Source organism: Topomyia yanbarensis, chromosome 2 (genome assembly GCF_030247195.1).
Source record: "Topomyia yanbarensis strain Yona2022 chromosome 2, ASM3024719v1, whole genome shotgun sequence".
In the NCBI taxonomy this organism is placed as follows: domain Eukaryota; kingdom Metazoa; phylum Arthropoda; class Insecta; order Diptera; family Culicidae; genus Topomyia; species Topomyia yanbarensis.
In genome coordinates this window covers 290,621,506-290,638,940 of record NC_080671.1, presented here as the reverse complement: position 1 = coordinate 290,638,940, position 17,435 = coordinate 290,621,506, and the positions used below count along the sequence as shown (strand labels likewise).

Genomic DNA, 17,435 nt, shown 5'->3' with positions numbered 1-17,435 from the left:
CACAGATCTTTCATTAGGGCCTAAGTCGCAATGTACTCAAATGGAGAAAAATCAGTTTCAATATTCGGCGATGCATTTCTAAATGTAGTTTTTATTGTAGGTATAAATTACTTTATGACCATGTTTTTCCGGAAGCATCTTTAGCGGACCCTACACCTACAGAAATATTGTCAATAAATCGATTATTGATCAATATATTGATCGTGTAAGGGTATCTTGAAAATATTGATCATGTGGAAATCAAATGGGATTGACGTATTGAAACAGTCTTGACAATACTTTTATTGACAATATTCTCGTCCCGTGTAGGGTCCGCTTTTGGTTAAACCTTATGACAATATATCAAAGAATTTAATTCCTATGTGCTTTTAGTGGGTAGAAACTAAAAAAATGCTTACGCCCAATTAGGCAATCCATGAGACGTTTCTGATCAGCTGATTATTTCTTGTTTACTTATTCTGACGTTACTCCGAGGGGTGCGACGTCCGACAATATCGTTGACTCGATCCAACATCAAACGAATCGGACTAACAGGGGGTTATTCTGACGGTCACTTTCGGTGAGGTGACACAAATCTCACGTGACTAAGGTGATCGGAAATTTTCGAGTCACCTCACTTAAAGTGAGAGATGTCACCGAGGTGACAAATGTTGTCACATTGGGTGACTAAGGGAATACGGATAAAAATGTGACTCGATGTTTTGATGTGAGTGACGATGCGAATAGGGTGAAGAGGTCGATGAAAATTTTTAATTGTTTTTTGTTTGTTGCGATGTTTGGCGATATTCTAATGAACATGTCAATAGTGTCGTGATTACTTTTTTAATGCGAACGACTATAAGCACATTGATATATTGAGCAGAAACATTTTTTTTACTTTCAAAACGAAATGTGTAGTTTAGATATTTGGTTCGATAGCAGTGCTGACGAGGAAGATGATAATGTTGTGCTCAACCGTCGGAAAATTAGGGATAGCTCGAATCCGTTGGAAATGCCAAATGAAGAGTAAGTACTCATAAATTTATTTAACCTTATTCTGCATTACGCCTTTGAATGCAGAATAAGCCCAATTGTCTAGATGTTGAAATTAATTACATTTTCATTTGTTGGTTTAGGTTTATGAAATATTTTCGTGTTTCAAAAGATTTATTCCTCTATCTGCTCCAAATTTTGGAAGATAACTGTAATCCAGTTATTAGATCCTCTTCAGTTCTTCCAATTATTAGACTAGCTGCTGCACTACGGTTTTTTGCTGAAGGATCCTACCAGAAGGGGTGTGGTAACGATTTATACGTTGGACTGACTCAATCGTCCATTTCCAAAACTTTGTCAGCTTTTTTAAACGTTATGGAGGAAATTTTGTGTCCCTCGGAGATAAAATTTCCAATAAGTGAAGCAGAAAAAATGAAATAAAGGCTGGATTTCGCAATAAAACTGGATTCCCGGGAGTTATCGGATGTGTAGACGGATCTCACGTTAGAATAATCGCGCCACCGAGAGACCAGCATCTATATTATAACCGTAAAGGTTTTCATAGCTTGAACGTAATGTTGGTAAATATAAACAAAATAAATTCATACTTTCAAACACGAAAAACTATATTTATAGCATCAATCAATTGATCTAACTGAGTACATGCAGACATGTACACTGCCGCTAGAAGCATAATTGTCACATGTGTATAGGGATTCCCATAGCACATGGGACAGTTATGCTTCTAGCGGCAGTACAATGCATATAAAAAATATTTTGTTTTCAATTTTTAGGTATGTGATCATAATTTATATGTACGATTTGTCGATGCCAATCATCCTGGTTCTTGCCACGACTCCTTTATTTGGAACGGAAGTGAGTTGAACGCGCTCCTTGCAGAAAATCATGCGAACGGCGAAAAGAGTACGTGGTTACTTGGTAGGTGATTTTTAACAGGAATATCGTTCGCTTTGAGCAGTTTACTTTGTATATTTTTGCAGGAGATGCCGGATATCCTTTGAAACCTTACCTAATAACACCATTTAGGAGAAGTTCTCATAGTTGTTCTGATCAAGAAGCAAGGTTCAATGAAATCCATTCCAAGACTCGAATTACTATCGAGAGAACGATTGGTGTTCTGAAGAACACGTTCCGCTGCATTTTAGGAGCACGACAATTGCATTATAGACCTGCAAAGGCTAGTCAAATTATCAATGTATGTTGTGCCTTGCATAATTTAAGACTTAAGTTTAAAATGAACGTGGAGGACCAAAATATCGAACACGGAATAGAAACTTTTGAAGAAGTAATACAAACGAATGATGCGGTGGGAGCCTCAGGAAACAGCATAAGACAAGAAATAATGAGTTACCTACTGTAAAAACAAAACATTTAATGTATTAATACATCGAAATGACAATACGCAGATACGTTGATTAATATTAAAATATCGTAGATTTAAGAAATGAAAAAAAGAACAAATAAAAATAATTCGTTGTTATTTTGTCGACCTTAGAATCAACAGGCATTTTATTGTTGAAAACCTCTAATTAGAATATTTGTTATGTTCATTAATTACTTTACATCTAGTGGATCAATTACGCATATACATAATTAATCCATTAGATGTCAAGTAATTAATGAAGTAGGACTTCAATAAGCTTATCTATCAAAGCTTAACTATCAATATATCAGACGTTGACTCAAATTAAATAGTACACCACACTGGAGGCAAGGGGTTGAAAGTCTTGTATATTTTCGATTGCTTATTGCGTCTCCCATCTTAAAATAAATTAAAGCTTGAAACATTCAAGCCATTACAGGCAAAAGATTCGAAAGCTTTACTTTGTTCCTGTTAGTAAAGCAAGTTTCTGTTTTTTATACTCGAGTAACTGCAATTGAAATTGCAATTGTTCGCTCTTTCGTTTCTCTTTGGCTTCTAACACCTTCTTTTTAAACTTAAATTTATCCTCTTCTAATTTATACATCTTTCTAGCATATCGAGCACATTCTTTGGCGTTTTCTCTTATATCTATTAGACAATTCGTTTGAGTTGTCAGTAACGTTTTTCGGTAGTTTCGAAAGCTATCGCTTGCTTCAGATTTTTTCGAGGTAGCATAATTGTTGATGTCACTGCTCACATTGCTGTTAGTTAGATCTGAGTTTTCAAGCTCCGTATGAATCTGAATTTGACCAGTAGTAGTCGGCTCAGCGTCTTCAAGCAAATGGTCTGCTATCTGAGAGGTTTGGATTCCGAAATATTTTCCTGTGGGAACGAAAAAAAAAAATTAGATGCAAATTTAAGAGTCAAATGTACATTCGCAATATTAGACACATGAATAGAAGAGACAGAAGCAGAATGATACATGGAGCAAATAAACAAGGTATATGTAAAAGTCTACCATTGCTCCATTGTTTTTCATTGAAACTTTCCATTCCAATCCCAAAAGGTATACAGAAAATGCCACGTGATATATTCTGGCAGCAGACTATCAAAGCTTAAAAAACCGTAGATGTCATTATTAAGCTGTGTACGATATGTTGTAGCTTAAACACCAACCAGAAGCGCTCACGTGCCAGCCAGAAGGGGCAATCTTCTCAGAGGTAAACAGGTTTAGTGGTGCACAGACATTTCAACGTGCACTTTAGGCCGTACATATTTGCATAGGGTTTTCTTCAATTTGTTACATTATCCTTTTCCCAGGTATAATCGCAATATACTTCTCAGAGTCGTAGCGTGCAGTGATTCTTTGATCCAAAGGAAGCTCAAATATGGTCCAACCGAACTCTATCAATGTTTTTAAGCGGGTAGTCGTAATCTGTGTCTTTTCAGGAGAGTTTATTTATGCCCAGGCCTAAAACTCGGCGCAAAGTGAAAACTTAAAGAATACGAAGGCAGAGACATAAATTACGAAAGATATAATAAAATGAAAGACTAGCTAAAGGACAACCCTGCACACAGAAAAAATATTGGTAAAAGTAAGAGTGTTCCGCTTTTAGCAAAAAACAACCAATGCCTACTATTAGGTTGAAAGTGAAACTTTTTAATTAATCAAGAATAATAATCAAAATAAGTTTTTCTTTTTAGCTAATGAAGAATAGTATTCAAAATAAAAATTTTACTTTCAAACTAAGAGTATGCGTTGGTTGTTTTTGCTAAGAGTGAAAAACTTATTTTCACCAAAAAAAATTTTCTGTGTGTGCATACATGTGGTAAGTCTGGGGGTGACATTCCTAACGGTTTTTAATCGAAACTGTTTGGTCAAGTCAACAAAACTTTTTATGTGATTACCTTAAATGAGGATATATCCGACTGCATTGTAATATTACTTTGACCCTCCCAAATCTAGAAAGAACTTGGTGTTATCGCACTGAAACACCTCGAGTTTGTGTCAGTGAAATGTTATACAACGTATGTTATATTCACATGTCTATCTGAAATTCTTTAAGCCTTTACATCTGAAGTCTTTCTTCGAGGGGATTCATTTTTACTACGGTATATTCGCCGACAATACTGCAAATGTCTTTGTGATCACCGCCATAGGAGAGTGGAGCCATTTCCATGTACATACAAAATCATTGTTCGAAAATGAAACTATAAAAAAATGTTCACCCCAAAGGGGTGCAAAACTAAGACTTCGCTAAGGACGCCAGAAGGTCACGGTACGGCTCTGATACTCCTCTCCCCATAACCAAAATATATTGCTATATTGCTAACGCTATATAGATTTACCAGCGTTTCGAATTCACCCACGACCCTTGCTTAAATTTAGGCCCATCTGTACTGTTTCGATAGGCTTCGCAATTCTTTGCGTACAGTTAAGTTATCACGGAAACCAAGAATACTTCCGGGTTTGAGCTGGAACAGATATAAGAGGGGAGCAAGCCGCCCCTAAATACCTAAATAAACAAACGTATTTAAGAAAAAAAGACGTACCACCAGACTGGTGGTGTACACACTGAAAGCTACTGAAATTACTAAAACAACTCATCAAAATCAATTATTTTGACGATTTCATGGTAATAAATTTGCAAAAAAAACAATAGCATGTTCTATAATTAACCAAACATGCACTACAGGCACGGTGGCATTGACTATACTAGGGAGAAATGAAGTAAACATGACTCTCTATAAATACCTGTATGTTCGACAGTTTTATTTAAGGATAATAAATTGACGATCGATTCCTCCATAGGTGAAATTGGACACTGTTTATTTGGTCCACCGCCTGTGGTCTTGCATTCTTTTTTGTTATGTTGTAGTTTCTTCTTCGTTTTGAGTTTTAAGTCTGCCCAAACCTAAAATGAGTAAAAGTGAGCATCGATGAATATTACAAATAAAAACATACCTTCTGCCATTCAGCCACTGTTCGGATCGGAGGTCCTAAACCATTCAGTTTGAAACTGATATCAAACCAGAGGGTGTTGAAGTCGTCCTTCGAAAAGTTTTCGTTCTCCGCGAATTTAGAGCCTTTTGCAATATGAGGATGTTCATTCATTAAAGCAAATTGCTTCTGGTTTGTAACTTTCAACCTATATAATGCGTGAGATAGGGTTTTATCATAATCGTGCTATGCAAACATATAACAATGAATAGTACATTAGACATAACAATAAAAGCCAGAAAATGATTTGAAAATGTTAGACTAAATGTTAGGAACTATACTGATAAGTGTTAACAGCCGAACCGATTCCGTAATTGGTTACGTATAAGGCGCATTTTGCCAGTTAGAGGTGTGCGACGTCGATTTCAGGTAAAAATTGTCGGCGGGCTGACAATTTTTACCTGAAATCGACGATGTGGCGGGACGGCACACACCTCTAATCCCAATGCCCAAAAATTTTACAGACAGATCAAATTGGGGGCAAATTATAGGTCGAGTCATTGGTGATATAGTACAGCACCCTAACGAATAGGTCCAAAATAGGGTCATTAACATATCTGAAAGCCTGTGAATGTATCTGAACCTTGGAAAGTCTCGGCAAGATTTCACAGAATCTGCGTCAAACAAATATTTGTTAATATTAACATTGTAGGATTATATGCAAAAATGCTTTTACCCAAATTTGATTTACTTGAGTAAGACAAAAACGCGTTTTCCATTTTTAATATTCTGTAGACAAAAGTACAACCCTTCAAATCTAATCAAAATCTATTTTCATTTGTCCCCTTTTGAGCTATCGACATTTAAAAAGGGCGTATCTTTCAGTGAAAATAATGTATAACTTTTGAGCCAGACAAGATAAAATTTTTCTTCCTTCGCCCCCAATAATTCTCTAAAAGTGCACAGAGCACTTTTATGAGAAAAATCACACTAAAAACTTTCGACAAACATATGATTACGGCTTAAAAGCCAACTGTCAAAATTCTCTTTGAAAGGAAATTCTGGACAAACTGTAACTGGTCCAACACAGTTCACAGTAGTTTATAAAAGAGAAAACTTTTCTCTTTTGTTTACTACCAACATCTGTGGTTGGCGGGTAACGGTTTGCCGGACTTTCCCTTCAAAGAGAATTTTGACAGTTGGCTTTTAAGCCGTAATCATATGTTTGTCGAGAACTGTACGAAGAAAACTACTTTTTTGAGGGACACAAAGTTAGCATATTCAATAAAGTTGCTCAGAATTGATTGCTCTAGAATATTGCAGGAAGTATCATTCTATCTCAACTAGAATTTGAAATAATGTCATACAGCTTTGACATTTAACCCTCAAAAAGGCAAGCTAAAATTGTGACTTCAAGAAGCAACGCTCCTAAGACCCAATGAAATCAAAAACCTCTTTTTTTCGTTTTATCAGTGAGAGAATTAAAAGCCAGAAAACGCTTGATCATTTGTAGATCAAATTACAAGTTCATTGAAACTGGAGAACTGTAACTAGCCGGGCCTCTGAGACCTCTAGCCTTTTTGAGGGTTAAAGGATCACCCTGAAACCGTTTCAGCCAAAAGAAGCAGTTTGTCATGCACAATAAATTTTTCTAAGATATCAAATCTCTAAATCCAAAGAGAATGTGTGAATAATTGTTTCCTGGTAAATTTGCTGAGAAGCCCAAAAAACTGTTTGGATCCAGGATGAGGATCCGGACCCCCAGGATCCTCCTCCTGGATCCGCCACTGGAGGCAGTTACAGTAGCTAGAGGCTATAATCTTTATTGTAGACTACTTATTTCATGAATCAAAAGTATTGCTGTTTTTACACCAAGAACTATTACACTTGTCATTTTTTCTTAAAAGTGTGATATGAGTACACGGTCACGTCGAATCGCCTGGGTGTCTCCAGTGCTTGTTATATAAAAAGGTGTACGGAAGACCTGCAGATGATTCGATCATATATTATTTGTAGGTATTTATATCCTATTCATTGGAGTGGCATCTGCTATCTCTATTCAATCTAAGAATCAAATGGTAGGACAAAACATGCAACGCTGCGCTCACACATGACGGCATCATCTTATCATAATAAAAAAAGTGGTAGGTACCATAACTATAATGACATGAACAATCAACCCCTATCTAGATCGATATCGATACTGGAACAAAACTATTATGTGTTAAACCTGCTGATTGACCCAGACGTCGAGCCGTTATGACAAACAACTACAGCAGATGTCCAGCTGCAGATTGATCTACAATACAGTCTAGAACTTTGTGCGGTTCCAGAGTGCTTGTTGTGATCGGCAAAACTGGCATAACACAAATCTTAATTTTATCAGTTGGTGGAAATTGAATAGCTTAAAGCAATTCAATATCCAATAGGATAAACTAACGTTTGTTAGCAGTAAAACATGGCAAGCAAGAGCTTTTGCAATTACTTATGCAAAAATCACACTTTTCTAATCCGGTTCAGCACCGTGCTTATGTCCGACACAGTGCATGTAGCAAAATTTTGATATGGAACAATATATTTCTCCGTGCACGGTACTGAATCGTGATTAAAACGGTTCGGCAAGGTTTAAATAGTGCTTTATTCCGACTAACAACTTGAACCTAGTTAAGCTCAGCTGGAATGCTGGCTGGTTCTAATTCGTATTCCGGCTCCAGTGACACAACCGATTCTAGTTAGAACCAACCATAATGGTGGCTGAACGTTACCGGGAATGTTATATTTATGTACATTACCACACCTTTTTTAATCGATTTATGCACAATTCTACACAGCTATTAATAAACTTTCATCACTATTTATTCAACTAAAAATTCCGCATGAAATATGAACCGATCTATAAAAAATAAACACATTTGTTCAGGATATAAGAGAATGCGATATGATATCGCCAAGTCCTAATTGCCCAGAATAAACCTATTTTCCCTTTTACTATACATTGCACAAGTTCTTTTGTTCACTAGATAATAAAAAAACGTCTTCTCAAGCCACATAGCACGGTTATCGCCGTAGGCTCGGCTGCACGGTAGAGCCGGATCACCCTCCAAACAAAATATTCCTAGCATTAATTGTAATTGCTACTGGCCGAGTGCAAACCCTCATCGCACGAATCATTCATGCTTATAAATCGAAGTAAAAGTGAAAAATATTTCAACTATCAACACCACAGTTTTTTTTTTTGAAATTCATTACACTTGCACACAATGTCGCCTATTGCAAATATTACATACTTTTTACAAATGCAAAATTATTTACTCTGCTATCATTTGCAAATCAAAAATATAATCTTACAACACAACGATGTTCCCGCAATTCTAAAAAAATTCTTACTTTTTTTCCGTCGCCATCCCTTATTTTCGTTTTTATTTCATCGACTCACTCACATGACTGAAATGTCACCTAAAACGACTAACAGAATGCGGTGACACACCAGAATAGCGTGACAGAGAGTCATGTGAGTGACTCGTCTCACCTTAGGTGACTTCGGTGATCGCGCGAGTGAGATAAAGTGTCACCTCACCTAAAGTGACTGTTCGGAATAACCCCCACAAAGTTATTTGTCGGACGAGTTTTTCTGTTCGCAGGAGTAGACTTGTTGACAGAACCCACCGCTGAATTGTCAAACAAACGTCTAATGGATTGCCTAATTTGCATCCCAGTCGTGATTTCGCCCTTCAGCAACCACCATTTGCGAAAGGGTTAAACCGTGTACATAATTTTCAGAAGGGCGCGGTAAATGGGCTAAACCACGTATATGGCACCCCTATCCCATTTGCATTGAACTGACATAAGTCAACATCTCAGCGGGCACACAAATTATGGGCCCCACTGACAGTTCAAATTGTTCTGCTCGTTTTGCTCAAAGCTCGACCTTCACTATTCAAACACGGCACGGCATGCCTCAATCTTTAGATGTTTGTTAAAAAGTTTAAATATTGCACCGCCAATTGATGAAAAGTGTTGTTTTGGACATGTCGGTGAATAACAAAAACTTTTCACCATGATTCACCAACAAATTGAACGAACTCGAGTTTCACAAAATTGTGTCGAATGAAATCGATTCTGTTTATTGTGGATCGACCCTAACGCGACGTTTTAGATGTTGGTATAGAAATCATGGCGGCGTAGCAGATACCTGGGCTAAACTGACTCTGTCTTGCTGGGTAAATGGGCGAGCTTGACAGTATACTTTTGAAGTAGAATACTTCTAACGTTTCAATATGGGGTCCCGTTTCAAAAATTTCAGTTGAGAAATTTTCCCAGATTTGAAATGCGAATATCTTCCGTTCTACTGGACGAAATCGCAATATTTTTGCACTATCTGATCGGAAATTTGTGCACGTATTTCGGATTAAATTTCGAAATTACTGCGACTACTATAAATAAACCAAAACAAGGATTTTCAGAAAACAGCGAGGAAAATGCGCAATTTGCCAGCATATCCCACGCAGAGCCGTCAAAAAGGAGCATGTAAGCGTTTCATTACATACGGGAATATTATATATACAGGTCACGCGAGCTTGTTTTGTATCAGTGGGTGCTCGCTTACCACACGAGCAACATGCTCGTCCGGACGGTACAATGAGCGGTATCATGTTTGCGTTCCCGTACCAAGCGTCATCGCAAGGTTCTTCGTGATAAAATGCAGGGAATCACCAAATCCGCCATTCGGCGTCTGGCTCGTCGTGGTGGTGTAAAATGCATCTTCGATTTAATCTACGAATGATGATGGTGTGCAAGAAAATGTCATCCGAGATGCCGTGACCTACACTGAACACGCCAAGCGCAAAACGGCAATGAATGTCGTCTATACTCTGAAGCGGCAGGGACGCACTTTGTATGGATTTGAAAGTTGAAAAGGTAGAACTCACTTGTATCATTATAAAAAAGGCCCTTTTCAGGGCCACTAAAATCATTTCAAAGAATAAGTTTGCATTTTCTGTTTCATGGACTGTTTCTCCCTGGAGAGCAATTTATGTTAAACCCTAAATTATGATTTATTTCAGTACGCAAATTGCAAATATGGTCAGAAACAAACTGGAGTGAAGTGAAAAACATTTTTACTAGGCGCATTCAAAAAAGGTTTCAATTCTCAAACATTTTACCAAGGTGCCGTATTACAATACTCTCTTTACCCTGAGTGTTCGATAATCTCCGTAGTGGAAACACAATTTCAATTTTGTTCTTTATCAAAAATATGTGGTCGGCCAACAAAGGTGTGGAGCTACGAAGAACACATATTGAGGAAAACACAAAAAAGGACGAGCTTACATTGTGCTGTAGTCAGGTATAAAAACTCAGCATGCTGTTGCTCACGCTCAGTTCGTTTCCAGCATCAGCATACAGCAGTTCGTTTGCAGCATCGCCCGCAAAATTCAAACCGCCGTCCGTTTGCTGCTGTCAGAAGAGTTGGCCAAGCACGCCGTCTTCGATGAAACCAAAACTGTTACCATATACACCAGCACCAAGTAAATTTCGAACACTGCCCAAACAAAATGCCCTTTTCAAGGCCATCAATTTATCGACAAAGAATGAAATTGAAGTTTTGTTATTACAAGCATCAGCTTGTCAAGTGCGTTGGATGGTAAGTGAGCCACTTGTGAACAATACCGTCGCTTTCACGAGAATGGCACAAAATCAAAAGTTATTTGTGATTTATAGACAGTTTAGTGTAATGATTCAATTTACACAAATCGAACGTTTTCTAACGTTTCGATATAGGTGCTCCGTTTCAAAATTTTCGGCCAGAATGCTGCCTGTTTTTTCAAACGTGAAAATCTGCTGTTGTATTGAATGAAAACCTTGGATTTTTGCGCTGATTGGAAATAGTTGTGACTAATTCTGTAGAATGTACAATTACTGAAAATAACGGATTTTGTGAAAGCAGTGGTTGGTCCATACAATTCGATTCTAAGCGAGCCAGACTAGTTTTCGTTGGAAGGTCCACCTCTGACTATAGAAGTAAACTATTTTATTTTGAATTCAACTACAACTTCCTTGAAAACAGCACAGTTAAAAAACTTTTGGGAAAAACGCGCAGACCTAAATTTTCCACTATAATGGAAACTGCCTGTGCCCCGCCGCACAGCATCAAGATTGATAGTAATTCAAGCCGGGAGGAAAGAGGTTGTAAGGCAATGGAAAACGAAAATTTCATTTATATCTTACTGGAATATAATTGGCTGGTCCTGAAAAGAACTTGTTGGTTTGTGGTTTATTTTGGGTCACAATTTAGGCCTGCTCGATTGCTGATAGCTGTGAATTTCTCGCAGGGCGACAGTTTCTGTTCAGTAGTGATGAGGCTTCCTAACGCCAACCGTGACTGGGGTACTTTTACACGACCTTCGTTGCTTACTGTTTGCGGGGAGGCTTTCCTCTGGTGGACTTACGAGCGGTTTGTTTGGTACGGGCCATTTATCAACAAAGAATCGAATTGAAGTTTTGTTATTACAAGCATCCGAAAGTAGCTTGCCAAGAGCGTTCGATGGCAAGTGAGCTACTTGTGAACAATATCGTCGATTTCACGTGTTTCACAAAAGAAAAAGTTATCATTTGTTTGTTTGTTTACAGTTTCGTGTTTACTAGGCGCATTCAAAAAAGGTTTCAATTCTCAAACATTTTACCAAGGTGCCGTATTACATTACTCTTTTTACCCTGAGTGTTCGATAACCTCCGTATTGAAAACACAATTTCAATTTTGTTCTTTATCAAAAATATGTGGTCGACCAACGAAGGGGTGGAGCTACGAAAAACACATATTGAGGACAACACAAAAAAGGACGAGCTTACATTGTGCTGTAGTCAGGTATAAAAACTCAGCATGCTGTTGTTCACGATCAGTTCGTTTGCCGCATCAGCATGCAGCAGTTTGTTTGCAGCATCTCCCGCAAAATTCAAACCGTCGTCCGTTTGCTGCTGCTAGAAAGTTAGCCAATCACGCCGTCTTCGATGGCACCAAAACTATTACCATATACACCAGCTCCAAGTAAATTCCGAACACTGCCCAAACAAAAGGCCCTTTTCAGGGCCATCAATTTATCGACAAAGAATGAAATTGAAATTTAGTTATTACAAGCATCAGAAAGTGGCTTGCCAAGGGCGTTGGATGGTAAGTGAGCCACTTGTGAACAATACCGTCACTTTCAAGTAGAATGGCACAAAATAAAAAAGTTATTTGTGTGATTTGTAGACAGGTTAGTGTAATGATTCAATTTACAAAAATCGAACGTTTTCTAACGTTTCGATATAGGTGCTCCGTTTCGGCCAGAATGTTGCCTGTTTTTCTAAAAGTGAAAATCTGCTATTGTACTGAATGAAAATCTTCGATTTTTGCGCTGATTGGAAATAGTTGTGACTAGTTGTGTAGAATGTTCAATTACTGAAAATAACAGATTTTGTGAAAGCAGTGGTTGGTCCATACAATTCGATTCAGAGCGAGTCAGACTAGTTTTCGTTGGAAGGTCCATCTCTGACAATAGAAATAAACTATTTTATTTTGAATTCAACTACAACTTCCTTGAAAACGCACAGCTAAAAAACTTTTGGGAAAAACGCGCAAACCTAAATTTTCCACTATAATAAAAACTAGTGCCCCCGCCGCACAGCATCATCAAGATTGATAGTTATTCAAGCCGGGAGGAAAGGGGGAGGGAGGTTGTAAGGCAATGGAAAATTTCATTTATAATAATAATACTTTATAATTGGCTGGTCCTGAAAAGAACTTGTTGGTTTGTGGTTTATTTTGGGTCACAATTTAGGCCCGCTCGATTTCTGATAGCTGTGAATTTTTCGCAGGGCGACTGTTTCTGTTCGGTAGCGATGAGGCTTCTTAACGCCAACCGTGACTGGGGCACTTTTACACGGCCTTCGTTGCCAACCAGCCCCCTGTCAAGGACGACGTCTCTGTACAGCCATCATCACTGCCATGAAAGGCAAAACATTGATTTTGAACCGAATGATTAGAAGCTGTATTTAGTTACAAAATGTCAATTAAATTAAATTATTAAATCATCCCACAAGATGCAAAACGTCGTGTGGAATGCTTGAATAGCGAGCATAGTGCCGAACATAATTCTTTGTTTGGGGCTTTATAGCTATAACACCCCATACATGTCGGTCACTGTCAAACTCCATATGATGGTATAGGGTTGCCAGGGGGCTGTTGCCAACTGCTTGCGGGGAGGCTTTCCTCCGGTGGACTTACGAGCGGTTTGTTTGGTACAGGCCATGTAGCGAAAAATGCTGATCTGCTACTTCTCTGATGCTGGTAGTAGGACGACGGTCAAACGCTCGTTTGCGTGCCTTCATTCATAAAAGTTCAACAATATTTTCAAAGAATGTTGCAAATTGTCAACTTGATAATTCCAAAAATACTCCAAATAAACTATGAATGTGCTAAAGTCGACAAAGTCGCATAGAAATTGCTTATTCCAGAGCAGAATTTACCGGTCTAAAGTGTATTCTACTTCACTCCGGTTATGTCTCTGACATTACCCACCCATCTTTTTTTAATAGGGATAGGGCTCAGCAAATGGGCGCATAGAAACCGAATGTAAATGAAAGGGCGCGTGCATCTTTTCTTCGAATTACATGAAAATATCGAAATATTCGAATGTTTATGTGCAACAACTATCGAGTAGACATGATCATAGTAGATATTGCTTATCATTTATATAATAGAACCGCCGTTAAAAGAATAATTTTGTGAATAATAATCGTACGCCCGGTTTTGTGCAAAAAAAAATGTAAGTTTAGCCTTTATACTCCATATGAGAATAAGGGCCTAAGTCGAAATCTCGAAGAAAATGCATGTTTCGCCGTTTTGTTTGCTTTAATTATAAATCGAACTAAAAACCATTTCGACACAGATCTTTCATTAGGGCCTAAGTCGCAATGTACCAGTGGCGTCAAGGGGCGTAGTAAGAAAAGTTTTCGGGGGGGGGGGGGGGGATATATTTTTTTTGTATGTATATGAAAAATGTTCAAAAACATTGTGAGCAGGAAAAAAAAGTTCAAAAACCAACAACTCAGGGAGCGGGTTTGGGTAGTCAAGGTAGGAAAGCTAGCTGTCGGTATAATATAAATGCTCTTCCCCTACGAAGACAATCTGGGCTGCAAACTTCAGACTGTCTAATTTACTGAGCCCTTTAGTTCCCTTGTGCTATTCAGTACCACTTCCTCGTTGAGCTTCCGACTGGTTCGCATACTACTCGGTCTAGTCCCCGACGATAGATCTAGCCTACTCCGACGAAAAGTTCCCCGGCGAGAGAAGCTCGAGCCAACCAGGTGCTGCGGTCAGTTCGGCGATTCCGGTAGAGTAGGGCATCCGGTTTGCTGGAGCCCCGGCGCGACTGGTGGTGTATCGTCGCGGTCTACGCGGTCTCGTTCCCGGCGGTGAATCTGACTGTAAGCTGACGGAGAGGTCTCAGACGAAAAATGTTCTCCCAATACCGATTCTTATTTGGTTTCAGTACCACAACTTCTTGAGCCCTTTGACTCCGTAACCGGTGCTATTTAGCACCGCAATTCCTTTAAGCCATTTAGTTCTCTTCTTGGGCCATTTAGCACTACTTCCTTGATGGTCCATTCAGTTCTCGACTTGTTCGCGAACAACTCGGTCTAGTCCCCGACGATGGACCTGACCTACTCCGACAGAGAATTCCCCGGCGAGAGAAGTTCTCCCGAGATCGAGCCAATCAGCTAGGTGCCGAGGTCAGTTCAGCGATTCTGGTGAAGCAGGGTGTTCGTGGCACTGGTGCGTTGATGACCCGCCACTAGTGATGTCTCGTTTCTGTCTACTCAGTCTAGTCCCCAGCGGTGAATCTATCTTGCGCTGACGGAGAGTTCCCTGGCGAAAAAAGTTCTCCCAATATCGATTCATCTTTGGTTTTCGCTATTTTTCTATCGGAACAACCGGTGGGGTGTCGTGGTCGGTCTGGCGAATCCGCATGGAGCGTGACGTCCGGTTCGCTGGCGTTTCGACGACTCATACCCGCTGCTCTGTTGCAGTCTATTCGACTAGTCCTCGGCGGTGGATCTAGCTTATACCTGCGGAGAGTTCCCTGGCCCCCTCTCCCGAAACCGTTGTTCGATGTCCATTCCGCTGTAAGACGGTCATGATAGATATCACACTGGGTTGCTGCGGGCCCCCACAGATAAACATCAATTTTGTATATTATCAAAATGTTATTTTCAATTTGTTAGGAAACAAGATTTGAAATTTCAATATGCACTCGGAAAATATATTTTTCTTCGCGGACTCCCAGCAATGACGTCGCGGCCCTCTAGGGGCCCGCGGACCCCAGGTTGAGAATCACTGATCTACATCATATCTCTGTTTACTGCGTTCCACGTCTACGTCGCTTGACATTATCCGGGTTGATGTCCGGTCCTCCCGTTTTAAGTAGCTCCCTGCACGTCGCTTCAAACCTCGGACATTCAAAGACTCTCCTCGGACATTCAAAGACTTCAAACCTCGGACATTCAAAGACGCTCCAGGCACAGTGTTGACGTTGCGTACCCACACCGATGAAGATGCTCCTTAAGCAGCCGTGGCTCGGTAGGAGCTGTGGAAGGTCATCTCTCCGTGCTTTCTATTGACCCACGTCGACAGGTTTGGATGAGCCGGTAGGTCCACTTTCCTTTCTCCGTATTATCCCATTCCTGCTGCTGCGTCACCATCGAATCGATTCTCATCATCTTTCTCACGTTTCTGACGTTTCATTGATTGTAGCACTTGATATCCTCCGTCAGGGTAATGCAGATGGGGATCATCTCGGCGTCAAGGCATACTACCTCCGGTACGCAATCGCAACTCGTACGACAAGCAGTCGAAGCGTCCTGTTCAGCTTTTCGCGGTTTCACTTGGTTTTCAGCGTCGCACCCCAACCAGGAGCCCCATATCGCAGTATCGATTACGAAACACTAGATAAAGACCCGAAATTTCGCATGTGCATTCAACGTGGTTGTTTAAGCTCAATCAGTCGTCAATTATCACTCCCAATTGCTTCAGTGCACGCTTCGATGCATTCACATGCCCTTCGATGGTGATCTGTATCCGCTGAACCGCTTTGCAGTTGCTGTCCAACAACAAATCCGTCTTGTAGTGAGCTATTTGCAGCTTGACCCGTTCATCCAGCTCTCGATCGCATCGATTGTCTCCGTCACCGACACCTCCATTTCTTCAAGTGTCTCGCCGTTATTGACACATCGTCCACGAAACGAACGATTTTCAACGAGTTCTATCGAAACACTTTATTTTTTTATTACGAGTTTTTCGTGAAAACCACAAAATGACTTTCGTTGGCTTATTACGAAACAGCTTCATTCAGCAAACGAGTCGTTCGCTGTTATATACGAATATCTTTATAATATTTACGAGCACCATTCGTCAAACCGTCCACGTCAGAAGAGCAATATGGAGCCATTGTTGCTATACGTCAGATAATTGTTGTTGTCTGACTATTTAGTAGTCGTATTCGTGTCCGCCGGTTGCAGGAAGATTTCCTGAACCTCTTTCGCTTCCAGTTGATTCAGAATCTGAGGCAGTACAGAATCAGTTGAGCCGTCGCGAACTGCTCGTTGATTTTTTTTTTCGAGAGTTGTCCTACTGGAGCTGTAGAGCTAGGTTCTCGGAAGGGCTCCCCGTCAGAATCACATACTACAATTTGCAGACGAGACAGGCAATGTCGCCCAATAAAACACTGCAATAGGCCAATTGTAGCGGGCCGTGATTCTGAATGTGATATTCTTTGTACGGTTCAGGCATGTGCGGGCGTAGGGACTCGGAATCGCGTGTATCATCGCGAAGGGCTCGAATATTTGTACGTTAATGTGCTCGATCGCGTGTGCGTTTGTATGTCGCGTGTGCTAACGTGTAACTTCGCGTGCATAAATTCTATTTCATAACCGTGTGCCTTTCGCATATTCGCGTGTGTTCTAGAATGATCGCGCGCGGACCGTGAATCTGATACTTAATTTTTTGTGTACGGTTCAGATTCCAGTAAGAAGTGGGTTCTTCCATATCATTAGAGATCCCAATCATGTCGTCGTAGAACGCGTGGTCTAGTGGATATGAGCTTT

The 17,435-nt window shown here is 39.9% G+C and overlaps 1 protein-coding gene and 1 pseudogene across 3 annotated transcripts; one reads left to right on the top strand and one right to left on the bottom strand.

Annotated features, from left to right (window-relative positions):
• Positions 1–142: 142 nt before the first annotated feature.
• On the top strand, positions 143–2,475 carry LOC131683256 (putative nuclease HARBI1; annotated as a pseudogene).
• A 202-nt stretch (positions 2,476–2,677) lies between these two features.
• LOC131679275 (uncharacterized) lies at positions 2,678–8,780 on the bottom strand. Of its 3 annotated transcripts, none has more exons than XM_058959979.1 (4): positions 8,685–8,780; positions 5,322–5,505; positions 5,112–5,271; positions 2,678–3,238 (listed from the first exon to the last, which is right to left on the bottom strand). In XM_058959979.1, exons 1-4 carry the CDS (start codon positions 8,699–8,701, stop codon positions 2,814–2,816), a joined length of 786 nt encoding a protein of 261 aa, XP_058815962.1. In that variant the 5' UTR covers positions 8,702–8,780; the 3' UTR covers positions 2,678–2,813. The 3 variants fall into 3 exon arrangements, with proteins under 3 accessions (XP_058815962.1, XP_058815964.1, XP_058815963.1); XM_058959981.1 differs by lacking the exon at positions 8,685–8,780 and adding an exon at positions 8,585–8,667; XM_058959980.1 differs by lacking the exon at positions 8,685–8,780 and adding an exon at positions 8,095–8,316.
• Between the last annotated feature and the right edge of the window lie 8,655 nt (positions 8,781–17,435).